This window comes from Maniola jurtina, chromosome 20 (assembly GCF_905333055.1).
Source record: "Maniola jurtina chromosome 20, ilManJurt1.1, whole genome shotgun sequence".
Lineage (NCBI taxonomy): Eukaryota > Metazoa > Arthropoda > Insecta > Lepidoptera > Nymphalidae > Maniola > Maniola jurtina.
In genome coordinates, this window is record NC_060048.1 from 2,906,946 (window position 1) to 2,924,843 (window position 17,898).

Consider the following 17,898-nt stretch of genomic DNA (forward strand, 5'->3'; position numbering starts at 1 on the left):
TGTATAATAATGAAGCCCCGAACATCCCCCGAATATCCGGCTCGGACGGAGGTCCATTGTTCGGAATTGCCTGTGGCTATGCAAGCCTAATAAATGCCCGTATGTACCTATGTATCAAGCTGAATAAATATTATAGTATGTTAATACAATAATAATGTTATGTTTGACTAAATGATGCCCCCGACTTCATCTTCGTGAATTTACGTTATTTTACTACCTACCTATTTGGTTAGGATAAAAATCCCGTGGGAATTTTTGGATTTTTTACCTAAATCGGTCTTCCTAAACCACACAATTTAAACTAGCTGCTACACTAATTAAAGTGAAACCAAAGTTAAAACTGTTTTTAAGATGGTGGTTAGACTTTACTCAAACAAGTTGAAGAAATTGCCTGTAAATCCCTCGGGAGTTTTTAATTAAAATCGCATTAAAATTGTCTCGGATTTTAATTTGAAAGTTCTGTCGTCTGAATTATTTAATTAAGTGTTAGGGCTAAATGAAACAATGTTATGAAATTCACAGATTTTTATAAAACGAACTAGTAACAAGTGTAAATTAAAAATTTATAACACCCCCGACGATCCAAAGTATTTGAGTTTTCCAAAACATCATTTTCAAATTAATAATTATGTACTTAGGCAACGTCCAACTTGACAGCTTGACATTTGTCTATTGACATAATATTATGAACCTAACGGTTATCTAACCTTCTTTTCTACAAGAAAACTAGAAAAGAGCTGATAACTCTTAAACGGCTGAACCAATTTTTTTAGATTATAGCTAAGAACACTCTCGATCAAGCCACCTTTCAAACAAAAAAAACTAAATTAAAATCGGTTCATTCGTTTAGGCGCTACGATGCCACAGACAGATACACAGATACACAGATACACAGACACACAGATACACAGATACACACGTCAAACTTATAACACCCCTCTTTTTGGGTCGGGGGTTAAAAAATAACTAAAAAAGTTACATCTATCATATCGATTTTGTTCGTATAAAATGTAGGATATGTCACCTAGGCCATAATAACGAATTGATTGACACCTCATTCATCAAAATCTGCTCAATAATTTAGGCGCTACAGTGGAACATACACAAATACATACATACGTAGACTGCCAAAATCATAACCCTTCTTTTTCGGATTTAGGGTAAAAATTACTTGGAATTTTATTGAGGACCGTTTTAATTAATCGAAGTTTATTTACTTGTTCAAAGTGTGTTTAGAGCCCACAGCCTTTTGAGAACGTAAAAGGCGATCATAAAACACGAAGGAGGGACAATGTTTGCGAAAGGAAAATTAATAAAGGTCCATTGAACGAGATTAAATAAAAAATCCTTTATCCTGCCAGTGATTTTATGATCAAAGACAGTTTATTGGAAATATCTACGTTGATGACCAACTTCGATTTTTTTGACAACAAAAGGAAAGGAGTTTTCCGCCCCAGCTCCGCTCGGTAGATTTCTGAAAATCCTTTCAACGTGAGCATCATCCTACTTATTTCTAAACTAGCTGATACCCGCGACTTCGTTCGCGTGGATGTAGGTTTTAAAATTCCCGTGGGAACTCTTTGATTTTCCGGAATAAAAAGTAGCCTATGTGCTAATCCAGGGTATATTCTATCTCCATTCTAAATTTTAGCCCAATCCGTCCAGTAGTTTTTGCGTGAAGGAATAACAAACACACACACACACACACACACACACACACACACACACACACACACACACACACACACACACACACACACACACACACACACACAGACACACATAGACACAGACAAACTTTCTCCTTTATAATATTAGTGTGATAAGTCAAGTAGATTTTATATGTAGATTTTCTCTATAACGTAAAGAGCCATCTAAGCCGACATACCACCGCGGTTAATTAGGTCTTGGACTGTAGTAAAAATCGGCCAGGTGCGAGTCAGACTCGCGTACCGAGGGTTCCGTACTCGGGTATTTTTTCCGACATTTTGCTCGATAAATTATAAACTATCACACTAATATTATAAAGGCGAAAGTTTGTATGTGTGTGTGTGTTTGTATGTGTGTGTGTGTGTGTGTATGTTTGTTACTCCTTCACGCAAAAACTACTGGACGGATTTGGCTGAAATTCGGAATGGAGATAGATAATATCCTGGATTAGCACATAGGCTACTTTTTATCCCGGAAAACCAAAGAGTTCCCACGGGATTTCGAAAAACCTAAATCCACGCGGACGAAGTCGCGGGCGTCAGCTAGTTATGCATAAAAATAAATAAAAATCAGTTTTAGAATGTATGTGGTATAGCGCTTTCATATGATTCACGCTTGGTATAGTTATCTTTTTTCTGTGACGTAACCACAAATTCACAGTTTTCGGATTTATTCCTTTACTTGTGCTATAAGACCTACCTATCTGCCAAATTTCATGATTCTAGGTCAACGGGAAGTACTCTATAGGTTTTCTTGACAGACACAACGGACGGACGGACGGACAGACAGGCAGACAGACAGCCAAGTGATCCTATAAGAGTTCCGCTTTTCCTTTTGAGGTACGGAACCCTAAAAATGTAATAGCTCCATACATATCGTAGTTTTATGGGAAAGCAGCAGATGGGAGCTGGTTCTATAATAATAATAATTTGCATGTGCGTGGTAGTTTTTATGTAAAAATACAGATGGAACAGATAACTAAGCACTAAAACTACAAAACGTATTTGTATACTGAACTTTAACAAAAGTGATGTTGAAAGTTTTGCAAGCCAACAAAACATGCTAAGTATTAATGTTATGAAAGCTTTTAGAATAAGCATCAGATGCAAAAACCGACCAAGTGCGAGTCAGACTCACGCACCGAGGGTTCCGTACTCGGATATTTTTTCGACATTTTGCACGATAAATCAAAAACTATAATGCGTAAAAATAAATAAAAATCTGTTTTAGAATGTACAAGTAAAGCCCTTTCATATGATAGACTACTTGATATAGTTATCTTACTTTGAAAATTTAAACACATTTTAATTTTTTTTAATGATGTAACTAAAAATTAACGGTTTTCGGATTTATTCCTTTACTTGTGCTACAATTCTGATATGTGCTATGATTGTGCTATGATTTCTGTATTGTCTCTGGTCTGGTCTGGTGGGTAGTTACGGCCGTGGCTAGTTACCATCGTAGCGGCGAAGCCGTGCCACCAAGCGATTTAGGGTTTCGGTACGATACCGTTGATAATATTATAGTGTCTTCTTCTTTTTCTGCTTGGTGGCTTTTAGTAGTGCCAGACCAACACAATACACTTCGCCAGTATCGAGTAGCTTGAGGGAGGCACATAGGAGATTGGTCGGTATAAATATATATCAATATCATTTATTCATTCTAAGTTCTTAAACTATTTCAGTGCACAAATAGTTATTCTAAATATTATTTTACAATATTTTCCTATGTACTATTTGTTAGTAGATGTGCCTTATAAACCTGTATACAATGTTAAAAAGTTGGTAAGAACATAAGAATAGGTTTAAAATTTTAAATGTGCCAGTTCTCTGAGTATTGTTCTATAATAGAAGGCTTCACATATTTGTTAGTAACAAGTGTAAATTAAAAATTTATAACACTTCCGACAAGTGAAGGTTACAGTAACTAGAAAAGAGCTGATAACTTTCAAACGGCTGAACCGATTTTCTTGGATTATAGCTAAGAACACTCTCGATCAAGCCACCTTTCAAACAAAACAAAACTAAATTAAAATCGGTTCATTAGTTTAGGAGCTACGATGCCACAGACAGATACACAGATACACAAGTCAAACTTATAACACCCCTCTTTTTGGGTCGGGGGCTAATAAACTGTATATTATAATATGTAGGTGAGATCGCACTCAAGGGTCAACTTGTACCTAATCGATTAAAAAAATTCAGCCAAGGCATATATGTCTTTCCATTCTATATTGATCTACTCCATTGAATATTGATTGCCGTTTGTCTGGAAGGCACAAGCGTCCTTTGTTCCCAAATTACGGCCTTTAGCATAACATGTAAGAACGAAGCGAGCTCTTTGGGAACTAAGTTGCTTATAAGTTGGACTATAAATTGTTACTTAATTAGGTAAGTTCTTGATGGCCTTTTTCATTCCAGTAAGTTCCTAGCTTTGTTTGAATATGACTGCAAAGTGCAAAGTAGTGTTTTTCTCTCACAATGTCACAAAATATAATTAAGATTGGTTTAAAGTCACAATGTCACAGATTTTTTCTTCGTGTTTTCGTAATGTTTCTAATTTCTGCTAAGTAAGAATAATGCTTTTTTTTACCTTATTTTTCCAAATCCAGAACTCTAAAGTTACTGTTAAATAATTTATTAAAGCAACTTGTACCTATTGGTTGCATTAATTTACTAAAAACCGTATACTCAAGTAAACACTGCTAGTAGCCTGGCCTTGTTTGGTTAATAATTCTGTTTCAACCGAATACTCTCGTACTTCGGAATAGCCATTAGCTTTTATTTCTGGATACAAAAAACTTAAAGTACCTAGTTACAGTTTCGGATAATTTCAGATTCTCATACCGTTTTTGCAAAACATTTCCGTCTCTTTCTTTCTCTTAATAGTAGAATTTCCTAAAATCCTTCTTTAAATGAAAGAAACCTATTGCAAAAATTTCAAGTTTCTAACCCCTGCCGCGTGACTATGCGTTGATAGATCAATCAATCAGTCAAGACAAATTTTCTTATATCCATACTAAAATTATAAATGCGAAAGTGTGTCTGTCTGTCTGTCTGTCTGTCTGTCTGTCTGTCTGCTACGCTTTCACGGCTCAACCGCTGAACCGATTCTAATGAAATTTTGTATAGACTTAGGATACATTCCGGAGAAGGACATAGGCTACATTTTATCCCGGAAAAACAAACAGTTCCCGCGGGATTCCTAAATACTCATCCACTTGATCGATTTGTATGAAATTTGTTACCGAGGTAGCTTGCGTCCCTGTAATTGACGTAGGCAACTTTTTATCCCGAAAAATCAAACACTTCCCACGGGATCTTTAAAAACCTAAATCCACGCGGACCAAGTCGCGGGCATCCTCTAGTGTATGTATAATTTAGGAATCTCTAAATCAGTCTTCTCTTTCAGGTGCTCTGGACGAAGCGATGATGCAGGCCCTCGAACACGACCGAATAGACTTCGTCAAACTCCTTCTAGAAAATGGTGTCTCGATGAGAAAGTTCCTCACCATACCGAGGCTAGAAGAGCTCTACAACACCAAGAGTGGTCCCAGTAACACCCTGAGGTATATCCTAAGGGACGTAAGACCGCACCTGCCTAGAGGATACGTGTACACGCTTCATGATATTGGCCTGGTTATAAATAAACTTATGGGAGGTGCCTACAGGTAAGAAATGATAAAAATGATTTATAGCTCGTTCACATGCGTTGCGTAAGCGTAGACGTAGCGCGTACCATTGCGTCGTAATGTATGGAACTGTATGAAAAATGGCACACCGCTTGCCTAAAGCATGGACTTATGCCTAACCCGGCGTGTTAGGGGTTTACGCGCGTCCGTACGTGTCACGGGTACGTGCTTGGTGTAAATCGGCCTTTATAGTACCCGTTCCGTGTCGTTTGCCACTGACTTGTCAGTCTTAACGACAGAGACAACGCTCTACAAAACCGAAGCTGTCGATTATCTCTTTCTACCGATGCTATTTAGTACCGAATACCTACTAAGTGCATTCCTCTTTTTGCACTCAGAACCTTGCAACAATCTGGGCACCAATATGTTGGATTCTACGAGTAACCAGCTGAGACTACATTCTGGAAATGCCTTAATTTCATCCTCTGTGTCATTCTCGTTTGAGTTTGATTTTTTACGAAATTATTATCATATTATCATATAAATTGCCATGTTGTAATTCAATAGAAATGTTGATGAGGTCTTTGGCTTCTTTAGTTGCAAATTCAAATCTTAGATCTTTAGATTTTTAGTTCGAGCTTATGGTATAAACAATTGCAAGTTTAGTATCTTTGACTACATTAGTATTTGTTTTAAAAGATCTTTTGCAAGAATTCTCCAATTGGTTTGTATTGTTGAAAGTTCATATTTAAATTTTCTCTTTATCGCTCAAAAGGCACTAGAAAATCAGTAACTGCGCGCTGTATAAACAGATAAGAAATAGGTTTATTTATTCCGTCGACATCGCATTTTCATGAGACCCGCGGGTTAGTGATGGATCGCTCTTTGTGACTTACAAATACAATAGAACGAGCTCATATCGCGAAAATACGCTTTGGGGTGTTGAATGAAACTTTGAGCATTGTAATATACTTGATTTGATCTCAGTTAGATTGATGTAGTTCTAATTTAAATTGCTTGCTTTAACAGGGCTCTCTCGGTCACTTACTCCATACAATCGTAGTCCCAATTTCATTTGAATATTAAGCAACCAAAGTCCATGAAATTTTGCAGACATATTCTAGAAACTAATATCTGTGTCTGTCATAGACTTACGAATTTTCACTACCTGTGGTGTTTTAGATTTTTCTAAAAATATGTAGTTTTAAAATTACAGGGACTCAAAGATTTGTATGTGAATTTTTAAGACCGCGTTACTTTGAAACCGAATATTTTAACGGAAATCTGGAAAATCACAGGCATAGATATTAGTTCCCGGAACGTTTCTACAAAATTCCATTGAGTACGTTTGGATAGTATTCCAATGAGAGACGAACTACGTTTGTATGGAGCGAGTGACGGAGAGACCCCTCTTAAAGAGGCGCGATAGTCTAGTGGTTATAACATACGCCTCCTATTCGGTAAGTCACGGTTCCATCCCGGGCAAGCACTTCTAACTTAACTTTTCGGAGCTACGTGCGTTTTAAGTTTAAATATCACTTGCTTTTGCTAAAACTGTACTATGGTGTTTTTACAAGTAACTTATCTACAGATAACAGATATACCTAGATTGAATATCGAAAATGGACTTGTCAAAGTGAACTGCTAATGCTAAACTAATGGAAAGTATAGTTCGCGACAGGTCGAGATGGCAATCGGAGTGGAGACGCCCCGCTCAACCGCACAGCCCCCGCGCTAACTCGGCGCGGGATCGACCCCTCACCTCATACCGCGATTGCCACCTACACCTGTCGCGTACTATAATTTCAATTCCATGCACAAGTGTCAATAAAACAAATGAAAAAAATATAAAGGGAACAAGTGAAAAACTATCTGTCGATATTTCCAGTTCATATCAGCAGATTTGTTGAACGCGTAGATTCGAGCGATCGTTTCAGTTTCATCGCTTTTAAATTTCCGAGTGGCTTGTAACTGGCGTTTTAATTATACTCGGAACATTCCACGTGAATTACATTTTGGATCCAATGTTTTTGCGGTAGTTAAATATTAAAAGATCTCTCTGTAAAAAGCTGATGGTAAAAAGATACCATACAATGCGCCATATTATTTTAGAGACGAATTTTAGGTAATAATTTATTCATTCCCAACAATAAAAATAATAATATACTAGTGTGAAACATCGATGTGACTCGGAAATTAAGTAAGTAAATAATTGAAACTACGACATTTGGTTTGCAGACCGCCGTCTGTTCTCTCATTCTCTCGTGTGTCTTATATCTTCTATCTTACTCACCACCGAGCACGAATTTTTTACGCTATGTATTATGAACGTGATTATGTCTAGTTCCATCCAATTAACGCAAAGGCGATGAAAAGAAAAGGTGAAACTTTCTTCAGCTAAAGCAATTTTGGTGATGTCTAACTCATCACCGATTTCATACACACTCTTTACTCATCACTGTTTATAGTACCTATAGAAGCAGGCGTTATTTTGCGGAAGTCCATGATATAAAAGCTTAATCCGTACTTTCATACTAATGTTATAAATGCGAAAGTGTGTCTATCTGTCTGTCTGTCTATCTGTCTGTCTGTCTATCTGTCTGTCTTTCTGTCTGCTACGTTTTCACGGCCCAACAGTTTAACGGATTTTTACGGGTACAGAGTTAGCTTATATCCCGGGGATGGACATAGGCTACTTTTTATATTTCGGAAAATCAAATAGTTCCCATTGGATCTTTAAAAACCGAAATCCACGCAGACGAAGTCGCGGGCATCCTCTAGTTTGCTATAATCCGCTAAACCAAACAAATCTGTATGGTGCAACATGCAGCATGCGACATGCGCCGCCTGGCCTGCCTGCCTGGCTTTTCCTGCATGTTTGTCAGTGGGAGGGCGGGCGGTGCATGTCGCATGCTGCATGTTGCACCGTACAGATTTTTTTTGTTTAGCTGATTATAGCAAACTAGAGGATGATAAAAGTAGCCTATGTCCGTCCCCGGGATGTAAGCTAACCCTGTACCTTTCGTCAGAATCGGTTAAACTGCTGTGCCGTGAAAAGGTAGCAGACAGACAGACAGACACACTTTCGCATTTATAATATTAAGTATGGATGGATTAAGTTTTGGTTCCTAGTACATCACTGTATGTGTTTATCGTAGGTGCTACTACACTCGCCGCAAGTTCCGTCCAATCTACGCGAAGGTGATGAACAAGAGTGTGAATGTTCACCGCAACAGCGCTTCGTTCACCCGCCACAACGCTGGTGGACTCTCACTCATCACCGGCTTCATGCCTGTCACCACCGAAATGGCGCTTTTCGACTATCCCTTCAACGAACTATTGGTGAGCATAACCTGGTTTTGGGACTTTGTCTGTGTTGGCGTTTGCTGGCGCGCGTGCTATGCCTTGTTGTGTGTTGGGGTATTTTTTTTTTGTGTTAAAAGTGGCCGGTTTTTGTGTTAGTTCGTATTTTTTGGTGGTAGTACTGACTGGGAGGCGCTCTAAAGGGGCGCCGCGCATGTGTCGGCGAGCGCCGGCACAGACGAGGTCCATACTTAAATATAGTTTCCCTAACATGTAAATAACTACAAACTTGACATTGGCTAATCCGAGTAAAGCCAGACGAGAGAGAGAGAAACCTTATTTTGAGGATAAAATACGTCATCAAAGTTAGATAGGAAAGTGGCTAGTAACCACCTTATATTTAGACGTGCTTCCAAGCGATTACGTTGCGGTATGATGCCGTATAGAAACCTTCAATCGATAAGGTATCATACCAACTTGGAAGAAGTTAGCCCGCTTCTACTTTAGACTGCATCATCAGTTATCACTTACCAGGTAACTGGTAAGATCGTAGTCAAGACCTAACTATATAACCTCATGGAATTAATAAAAACTTAATAGCACACTAATTGAGAACTACACTAAAGTTCCTTTCTCTGCCTCCATAATTTTATGTGGTACCATACGATTCGAATTAGGATGCTCTTTAACTGAGTCTCACGCCAGCCTCTTTTTTGAACCATAGGGTTTTAAAATTTTATTTATTTTTAATTAAAATTTTAAAATTGTAGTGTATTGGGTTTATTTGTAAAAAAAATCTACAGCTATGTCAGTTCAAAAGCAAAATTCGTTGCTTCGAACAAAATGTCCAGAATTTTTAGAGGTCTCTAAAGAAATTCTCGAGCAAACTACATAATAGTATAACTCTCTAATTGGTGCTAGGAAAAAAAACCAGAGAGGATGTTTTATGGAATTTATTTTCGGTCATTTTACAAGATTTTATTGCAAAAATTTCATTGTAGCAATAAAAGATCATCATTCTTACTTAACCTTCAATATCAAAATATAACCTAGAATAAAAGCTCGCCGAAGGTCGCCATACAATTTACTGAAAATTACTTTCACTGGGGTTTCATAATGGCAAATTCTAAAGCGTATTAAAACTTGAAAGTAATGTGCTTTTGCGTGTTGTGCCCAATTTGCCCGACACGCAACACGATACCTATTTCCGCAATCCATTGTAGTATTTATTTATTATAATCTTTTGCCCCCGGTTTCGACCTCGTTTAAGAGGGGTCTCTTCGTCACTCGCTTCATACAAACGTAGTTCCAATTTCATTTGAATATTAAGCAACCAAAGTCCATGAAATTTTGCAGACATATTCTAGAAACTAATATCTATGTTTGTGGTTTTCCAGATTTCTGTTCAAATATTCGGTTTCAAAGTTACGCCGTCTTAAAAATTCACAAACAAATCTTTGAGCCCCTGTAATTTTAAAACTACATATTTTTAGAAAAATCTAAAACACCACAGACACAGATATTAGTTTCTAGAATATGTCTGCAAAATTTCATGGACTTTGGTTGCTTAATATTCAAATGAAATTGGAACTACGATTGTATGAAGCGAGTGACGGAGAGAGCCCTGTTAAGGTTTTTCAAAAACTCCGTTCCGTTTGTTTTTCAGGAAGCTTTTTGCCACATGTCGTCAAGATAGGTTTAAAGGTGAACACGTATTAAGCAATTAAACAAACAGACATTATTACAGACTAAATTATATTATCAATACTACGTACCTAAGTACTTATTATTAAATATAAAAGTGTCTGACTATCTGTTACTTTTCACGGCCGAAAGTTGCTTTCACACTCAACCGAAAACCAATGTATTGAACAAGATTATTACAGCTCTATGCTAGTCGATCGATTTAAGTAAAGAAGCACAAACAAACAGACAAACTTTCGGATTTAGTATACCTATTATGAGTGGTATGGATTACATTAGCAAAATTTCAGGGATGAATAAATACCGCATTAATCACCATAGTACTCCCTAAAAGCATTTAAATATAATAATCAAAAATAGTGTTTAGTTTTTTTATAAAGAATTCCATCAAAAGCATGGTTTATTAGATCAAAACTAGGCTAGACTATTGAAAAACCTAAATCAAGTCTAATTTGCTGAAATGACTTGTATTTTGTAAAGAAAACTTTTGTAAAATCATACTAGCGACCTATCGCTTGAAACACATTACATACATTTGAAATAATTCTATAAAAATTAGTTTATTATTTAAATCATTTATTAATATGCTGATCATGATAGCTGATAAATAAGGCCCGCAAATTCAACCGCATTGATTTAGATTTTTAAAAACTACGTGGGAATTACCTACTCTTTAATTTTCCGGGATAACAAGTAGTCTATGTCACTCTTCACCTCTTCACACTAATATTATAAAGGCGAAAGTTTGTATGTGTGTGTGTGTGTGTGTGTGTGTATGTTTGTTACTGCTTCACGCAAAAAGTACTGGACGGATTTGGCTGAAATTCGGAATGGAGATAGATAATATCCTGGATTAGCACATAGGCTACTTTTTATCCCGGAAAACCAAAGAGTTCCCATGGGATTTCAAAAACCTAAATCCACGCGGACGAAGTCGCGGGCGTCAGCTAGTTAAATATATCCTTGCAAAAAATCACGTGGATCCATTACTCCTTTACACAATTTCCCATTTACAGTACATTTTTTACATTTTAGGGTAGTGATATTCACTCAGATCAATTAAATGTGGTATTATTTGTAACCTTTTCTAACGGTATTTTTCTATGCAGATGTGGGCAGTGCTAACAAAAAGGCATCAGATGGCGTTACTGATGTGGACCCACGGCGAGGAGGCTCTCGCAAAGTCCTTGGTAGCATGTAAGCTGTATAAAGCAATGGCACATGAAGCTGCTGAGGACGATATGGAGACTGAGGTGTATGAGGAACTGAGGCATTATGGCAAGGAGTTCGAGACCAAAGGTAACAAGAATGACCTCCCAACCGAATCCCAGCCACAGCGGCCAATATCCATAGAGATTTTTTTTCAGATACAAGTTAGCCCTTGACTGCGATCTCACCTGGTGGTAAATTATGCAGTCTAAGATGGAAGCGGTAATTGAAAGAGGTCTGGAGTTTTCATTAAACCCATACTCCTTTGGTTTCTACACGCTAAATCGCTTGGCGGCATGGCTTTGCCAGTACGGTGGTCACTGGCCACGGCCGAAGCCTCCGACTACACCAGACCAGACCAGACCAGTTTAGAAATCATAAAATTCCAAACCCCTGCCGGAAATCGAACACAATAGCTATCTGCAAGCCAAATTTCAGCCCAATCCATCCAGTAGTTTGGGCAGTGCGTTGATAGATCTGTCAGTCAGTCAGTCACCTTTTCTTTTCATATATTAAGAGAAACATGCTAGGGCCAAAATTCGATTTTTGATTCAATAATTATAAATTCAAAATTTAAAAACTCCCGACACAAAACTCTCTAAAAAGTAAATAACTTTCAAACGGCTGAACCGATTTTCTTAGATTATAGCAAAGAACTCTCTGGATCAAGCCACCTTTCAAACAAATAAAACTAAATTAAAATCGGTTCATTCGTTTAGGAGCTACGATACCACAGACAATACACAAACACACAGATATACAGATACACACGTCAAACTTATAACACTCCTCTTTTAGGGTCGGGGGTTAAAAAAATGTTCTGAATAATGATTTGTGCAAAAGCGATTACATTTTGATGAAAATAACAAATATTGAATCAATTTCCCAATGATCCCCGATTCCCGCTGGGATCAAAACATAAGCTGGACGGGTAAAATGGCGATCTTATTACGTTGTTATCCAGATCGATGCGAGGAAATAATTTTATGACGCCATAAAACCCCTCGTTATTTTTATGAATATTCCTGTTACATAATAATAAGTAGTATTTATTAAGGGTTATTAAAATTTGAAAAACCCCCGACAAAAACCTCTATAAGAAAACTAGAAAAGAGCTGATTTTCGAATGGCTGAACCGAGTTTCTTCGATTATTATTATAGCTAAGAACACTCTCGATCAAGCCACCTTTCAAACAAAAAAAACCTAAATTAAAATCGGTTCATTCGTTTAGGAGCTACGATGCTTCAGACAGATACACAGATACTTAGAAAAGACACTCAGATTCCCCAGCGAATGCACCTATAAAGCGTTGCCCTTTTTCCGTTCAGAAATGAGGAGATCCGTAGAAAAACCGACTTAGCTCAACAGGTTGTAAAACTAAAGTGGCAATGGGCAGGGCACATGGTTAGAAAATCCGATAGACGTTGGCAATATGTTTCCTGTAGGTATGATGTATCGAAGGTGTGGTAATAACACTTAGCGAGAACTAAAAAATGGAAGCGGGATAGGTTCGAAGAGGTGTGAATTTTGGTTATATTTCTGTACTAGCTGTGCCCGCGACTTCATTCGCGTGGAATAGTGACTTTTCGGGCAGCATATTTTGAATTACATATACCGTCGTTTGGGTAGCTAATTCTTTAAATGTTAAGTGAAGGTTACTACAATATATTAGTGAAAACCGTATCTAAATCGAATAAGCCGTTTCTGATATTAGCGTGCACAAACACACAGACAAACAGACAAAAAAAAATTTAATTACAATTTCGGGTTCGGCATCGATATAATAACAACCCCTGATACTTTTTTTTTATATATTTCCATTGTACAGACACCCCTTTTCTACAATTTTATTATATGTATTGATATAGATTTACTATTCACCTTATAAGGCTAATGATTACGTAGAACTTGCGTGCGAATACTAAAGGGAATTTAAGGGAACTCTTAAATAAATATTCCGAACAATTATGCATTTCAGATTGGATAAGATAGACAAAAAAATTTGGTAACCAGCTATTTTTTCTTTTGTTACAGCACTTGAATTGCTAGACTACTGTTACCGACAAGATGACGATCAAGCGCAACAGCTGCTGACTTGTGAACTCCAAAACTGGTCCGGACAAACTTGCCTGAGCCTAGCCGTAGCAGCCAACCACAGAGCCCTACTCGCCCACCCCTGCTCACAAATCATCCTCGCCGATCTATGGATGGGCGGCTTAAGAACTCGAAAGAACACCAACTTAAAGGTGAAAAACAACAAAAAAAAACCCTCCTTAAATCTTTTCTTTCATCTTATTAACGCACAGACTTGTATTGGCACGTACTTAGTAGTGTTTAGAGAATAACAACGCTCCATCGTAACAAACGATTACGAGATAGATGTCTGTGTGTCAATGAGTCGCTTTAATTAGCATGCAATCGACGCCGATTATCCCAAAAAGTCTAGATTTAAAAGATTATCTATCTAGTATCTAGATATATATCTAGAGATAGGATTATTACACTCATTTTGGTTTATTTAGAGACATAACATCGGGAACGTAAGAGCTGATAAAATAAATTCAGGGGCTCAATTACAGTAAAATGACAGCTACAGTGTGACGATCGTAATCATCTCTGATTTGCCGTCGCTTGTTCGCTATTGGCTACAATGCATTGTTGCAACAGGAATACCCTAAATTCAGCCAATCACAACAATTGCGATTGTAGTGTGATTGATACCGGTCTTTCAATACAACTGTTAGACATTTGCAGTAACTTATTCTAGCTTTTTTTTTCTTTTAAACTGTTTATAACGAACTCATGATTTAACTCCAAAATTGTTGATAGTAAAATATACACTTCTATTACAATTTAAGCATGATAATCAAAATTCTAAACCAATAATATGAATGAAGTTGAATTTGGTATATAGTTTGAGATAGCAAAGGGAAGACCTTTCTTCCAGGCGAGGCGTTATATCCGGGGAATTACCGATCCACTGATTTAACGTTGAAAGTTTGAGTCTAAAGTGCTTACGCTTGAACACTTCATTAATCCGGTAGTTACGTATTATTTATTGGGTAACTAGAACTAATGTGGGAACAACTCCAAACTAAATCCATCGATCGATAAAATTTTATCACGTAAGAAAAAAAAATTGGCAGACGGTGGGGATCGCTGAAAGAAGGGAGAACTTAAAACTATGAAATGACCGTGAATGTTCTGATTTTCAAAGTTAATTTGTAGTATCAAAAATTCAAATTCCATGATTAGCAAACTAAAACCATTACATTAGTTAATTTTTACACATATCGGCAGGCCGAACATTTTAAAATTAACATGTCGGTGATGCGACGTTGAAATTCTTTTTATCTACTTATCCCAAATTCCCCCAACTCGCCTAAAGAAGTTTCTCATCAATAATTCGCCCATGTTATGTCTCTAAATAAGAAAGTTGTTCGTGTTGGTAAAGGATGAGTTTTCATATTGGCCTAAAGACCTGGACAAACAAATCGCTATGGCAGCAGCATACCAGATTGTTACACTAAACGATGTCTACTTACCTTAAGTAAAATATTTGACTTTGACTTTGACATATTGCTATATTTCAAAACATAAGATATTAAATATGGGACTCAAAAAATAACGATTAAGTATATCAGAACAAATAAGGAGATATATGCACGATTTATGCTCGTGGCGTATCGTATCGTACGTTCGCAATTGAAAATGCGAACAGAACAGCTCCGCTATTGTTCGGTTCGCCTAGCGTAGACATGCGTTTGATGCGTTGCTGTCCCGCGTTGTGTCTGTCTAGGCCTTAAAAGGTTCCTTAGTGCGTATGAACATAGCGTATACACGCAACACGCAACGTATGAACGATCACGTCGAATAATAAATAATGAAATATCGATTTCTCAACGCTAACTTTTTGTACAATTTTACAGGAGAGCTGTCTAAAGTTTAGATATAACTGGCACTGAACTTTAAACAGCTCTCCTGTAAATCAATTGTGTAGTTAATGCAATTATGAACTAGGTATCAATATTATTTATTTATTTATTTAGCAATAGACTTAATTTAAAGAGAAACATTTTTCACCATTTTTTATAGACCAAAGCACTAGATAAAAAACAGACTGGTGTTTGGAATTTTGCAGCCCAAATAGACCGTAGTCTGTGCTAGGGCTGACAAAAAAGAAAAAAAGATTAATTTATTTTATGATTTTACGATTAAAAAGAAAAAAAAATTAAGCCTATATTTCCATTTTTTACAAACAAAAGAATAAAAAAATTTTTTTATTTTTATTTATTTTAATTATTATATAATAGTATGCGGGGTTATTTCTTCACTTTAAGTTTAGCGTACATTGCGTAGCGTGTATTACCTATGCGTCGCTTTTATACGCATCAAGAGCTTGTTTTAAAGATTGAAGGCACTATGTTGACTCAGCTAAAAAATTGTTACAAATTGGTTTGCATTAAGCATAATCGGCGTCGAGAGATTTTTTCAAAATAGTTGATACTCGTACCTTATTGTGGCATGCTGATGCTTAAGTCAAAGTGATAGTTAGCATCCACCGAGCAGTCTTCCTTTGCAACATCGGCTTTGTCGTGTACTCAAAGGTAATTCTGAGCCTGCTGTGTCCGCTGTACATTCTGCAACTGGAATTCAAGTCGAAGGAAGAGTTGCAGCTGATGCCACAGACTGAGGAGGAGCATTTCGAGAACGAGTCGCTGGAGGACGACCGCAGTACGAAGGATCCGAACGATGCCGAGGTAACGTTTTGTGTTTAGTTGCTTACCATCCGCTTCAAATACATTCATTCTATGGAACTACTTAGGCGTAATAGAAGACCGAGTATGTTTTTTGATTGTTGCCCGAAAAAAACGGATCCTATATCCGTTGGATTTTCGAGGACTTCTTATTTATGATTTTTTTAATTTAGACACGTGTAAGTACTTGTAATTTGATTAAGGTATTTCATGCATTCAAGAAATATAATGAATGTTAGAGTTTATTAAAATTATATTGCCATCGTAAATCTGAAGTTCTTGAAAACAGTTTGAATAGACAAGTTCGTAAATAACAAAAAAATAACTGTTGGAAACTGCTTGGATCTCCTTAAAATCTCCACTAACATTAAAATTTACAGAAACAAAACAAATTAATTAGTTATCTAGGTACATTAATCTTTTAATACAAACACCACCATAATTAATTGAGTAATTTTATTGAAAAAGTTTTTGATAGTGCTGCAGTACAGATGTATGAAAAAACTAGGTAGATATCAAATATCGTTTTCCAAAACTAACCTATTGTAAAAAACTGCACTCAAATCGATCGAAATAGGAGCGTGAAAATTGCGGACAGAGATTTTGTCAGTTGAAAAGTGGGTGTGAGTGAGATTTCACTAGGAGCGATCTTCACATAGGTGAAATTTTTAAACTGGCCTAGACGCAAATTGGTTAAAAGTTCGCGTTGAATATGTAAAAACACTCCGTTAGAAATATGGCAACTAGTGGGTAATCAAAGTGCGCCAAAGGCTCCTGCATTCTGACGTGCTCTGCTTAGATATCCGCATAGGAGAAAACTGGGGCAGGAATAGGGTAAGCAGCCGACAGGATTTGTCAGGACATGTCAGGACTTTCACTGGCACATGGCTGAATTCACGCTGGATTTTGAAAGTATCAATTTTTTAGTAAAACTTTAATGAATAACAGTTAAAGGATGAGCTTATGGACATCAAAAAGTATCCGTGAAAATATCAGCTCAACCACGATAGGGCGTATTCATATATTTGTAATTTAAGCGGTTTATATTATCTGATTAGGTACGTATAATTTCTCAATACAATATTCTATTGTTAACAAAATTAAGTCAAAGAAACACTTTTAGTCAGATCTTGTACGTGACTACTATGTCACTTTGTACAAAGATACGTAGTCAACGTATCTTTGTACAAAGTGACATACATGATCTATGGTATTCAATCAAAAACTGAATCTTATAATTATAGAGACAAATCTTCTATGTTACCATAGTTAAAACTGAAAAAGCAGCAGGAAACACTTATACGGAGTATATAGGCGCGCGTTCTTAGCATAATTTCAGGGACTTTTCACTAAATGTCAGAAGCGTACCGCTGTAGTTTGACAGCTATAGTGTGACGATCGGAATCACCTATGTGTGCGACACTTACTCACTATTGGCTAAATGTATAGTTGCAACAAAAATACTATAAATTCAGCCAATCACAACAATTATTGTAATTGCAGCAATCAATTTAGTGTAATAGGGACAGTCTTTTAGTCAGGACTTTCCAATTTTACATCTGGTAACCCTAGTCAGAAATAAA

At 36.9% G+C, this 17,898-nt stretch overlaps 1 protein-coding gene across 12 annotated transcripts in view; it reads left to right on the forward strand.

Moving 5' to 3' along the window:
- Positions 1-17,898, forward strand: part of LOC123875723 (transient receptor potential cation channel trpm) — a 244,813-nt gene that overhangs the window by 188,596 nt on the left and 38,319 nt on the right. For all 12 annotated transcript variants that reach the window (XM_045921722.1, XM_045921719.1, XM_045921723.1 and 9 more), the window contains 5 exons: positions 5,122-5,380; positions 8,500-8,683; positions 11,458-11,647; positions 13,593-13,804; positions 16,166-16,318. In XM_045921722.1, the coding sequence (XP_045777678.1) occupies positions 5,122-5,380; positions 8,500-8,683; positions 11,458-11,647; positions 13,593-13,804; positions 16,166-16,318 (998 nt within the window). The remainder of the gene's footprint in view (positions 1-5,121; positions 5,381-8,499; positions 8,684-11,457; positions 11,648-13,592; positions 13,805-16,165; positions 16,319-17,898) is intronic.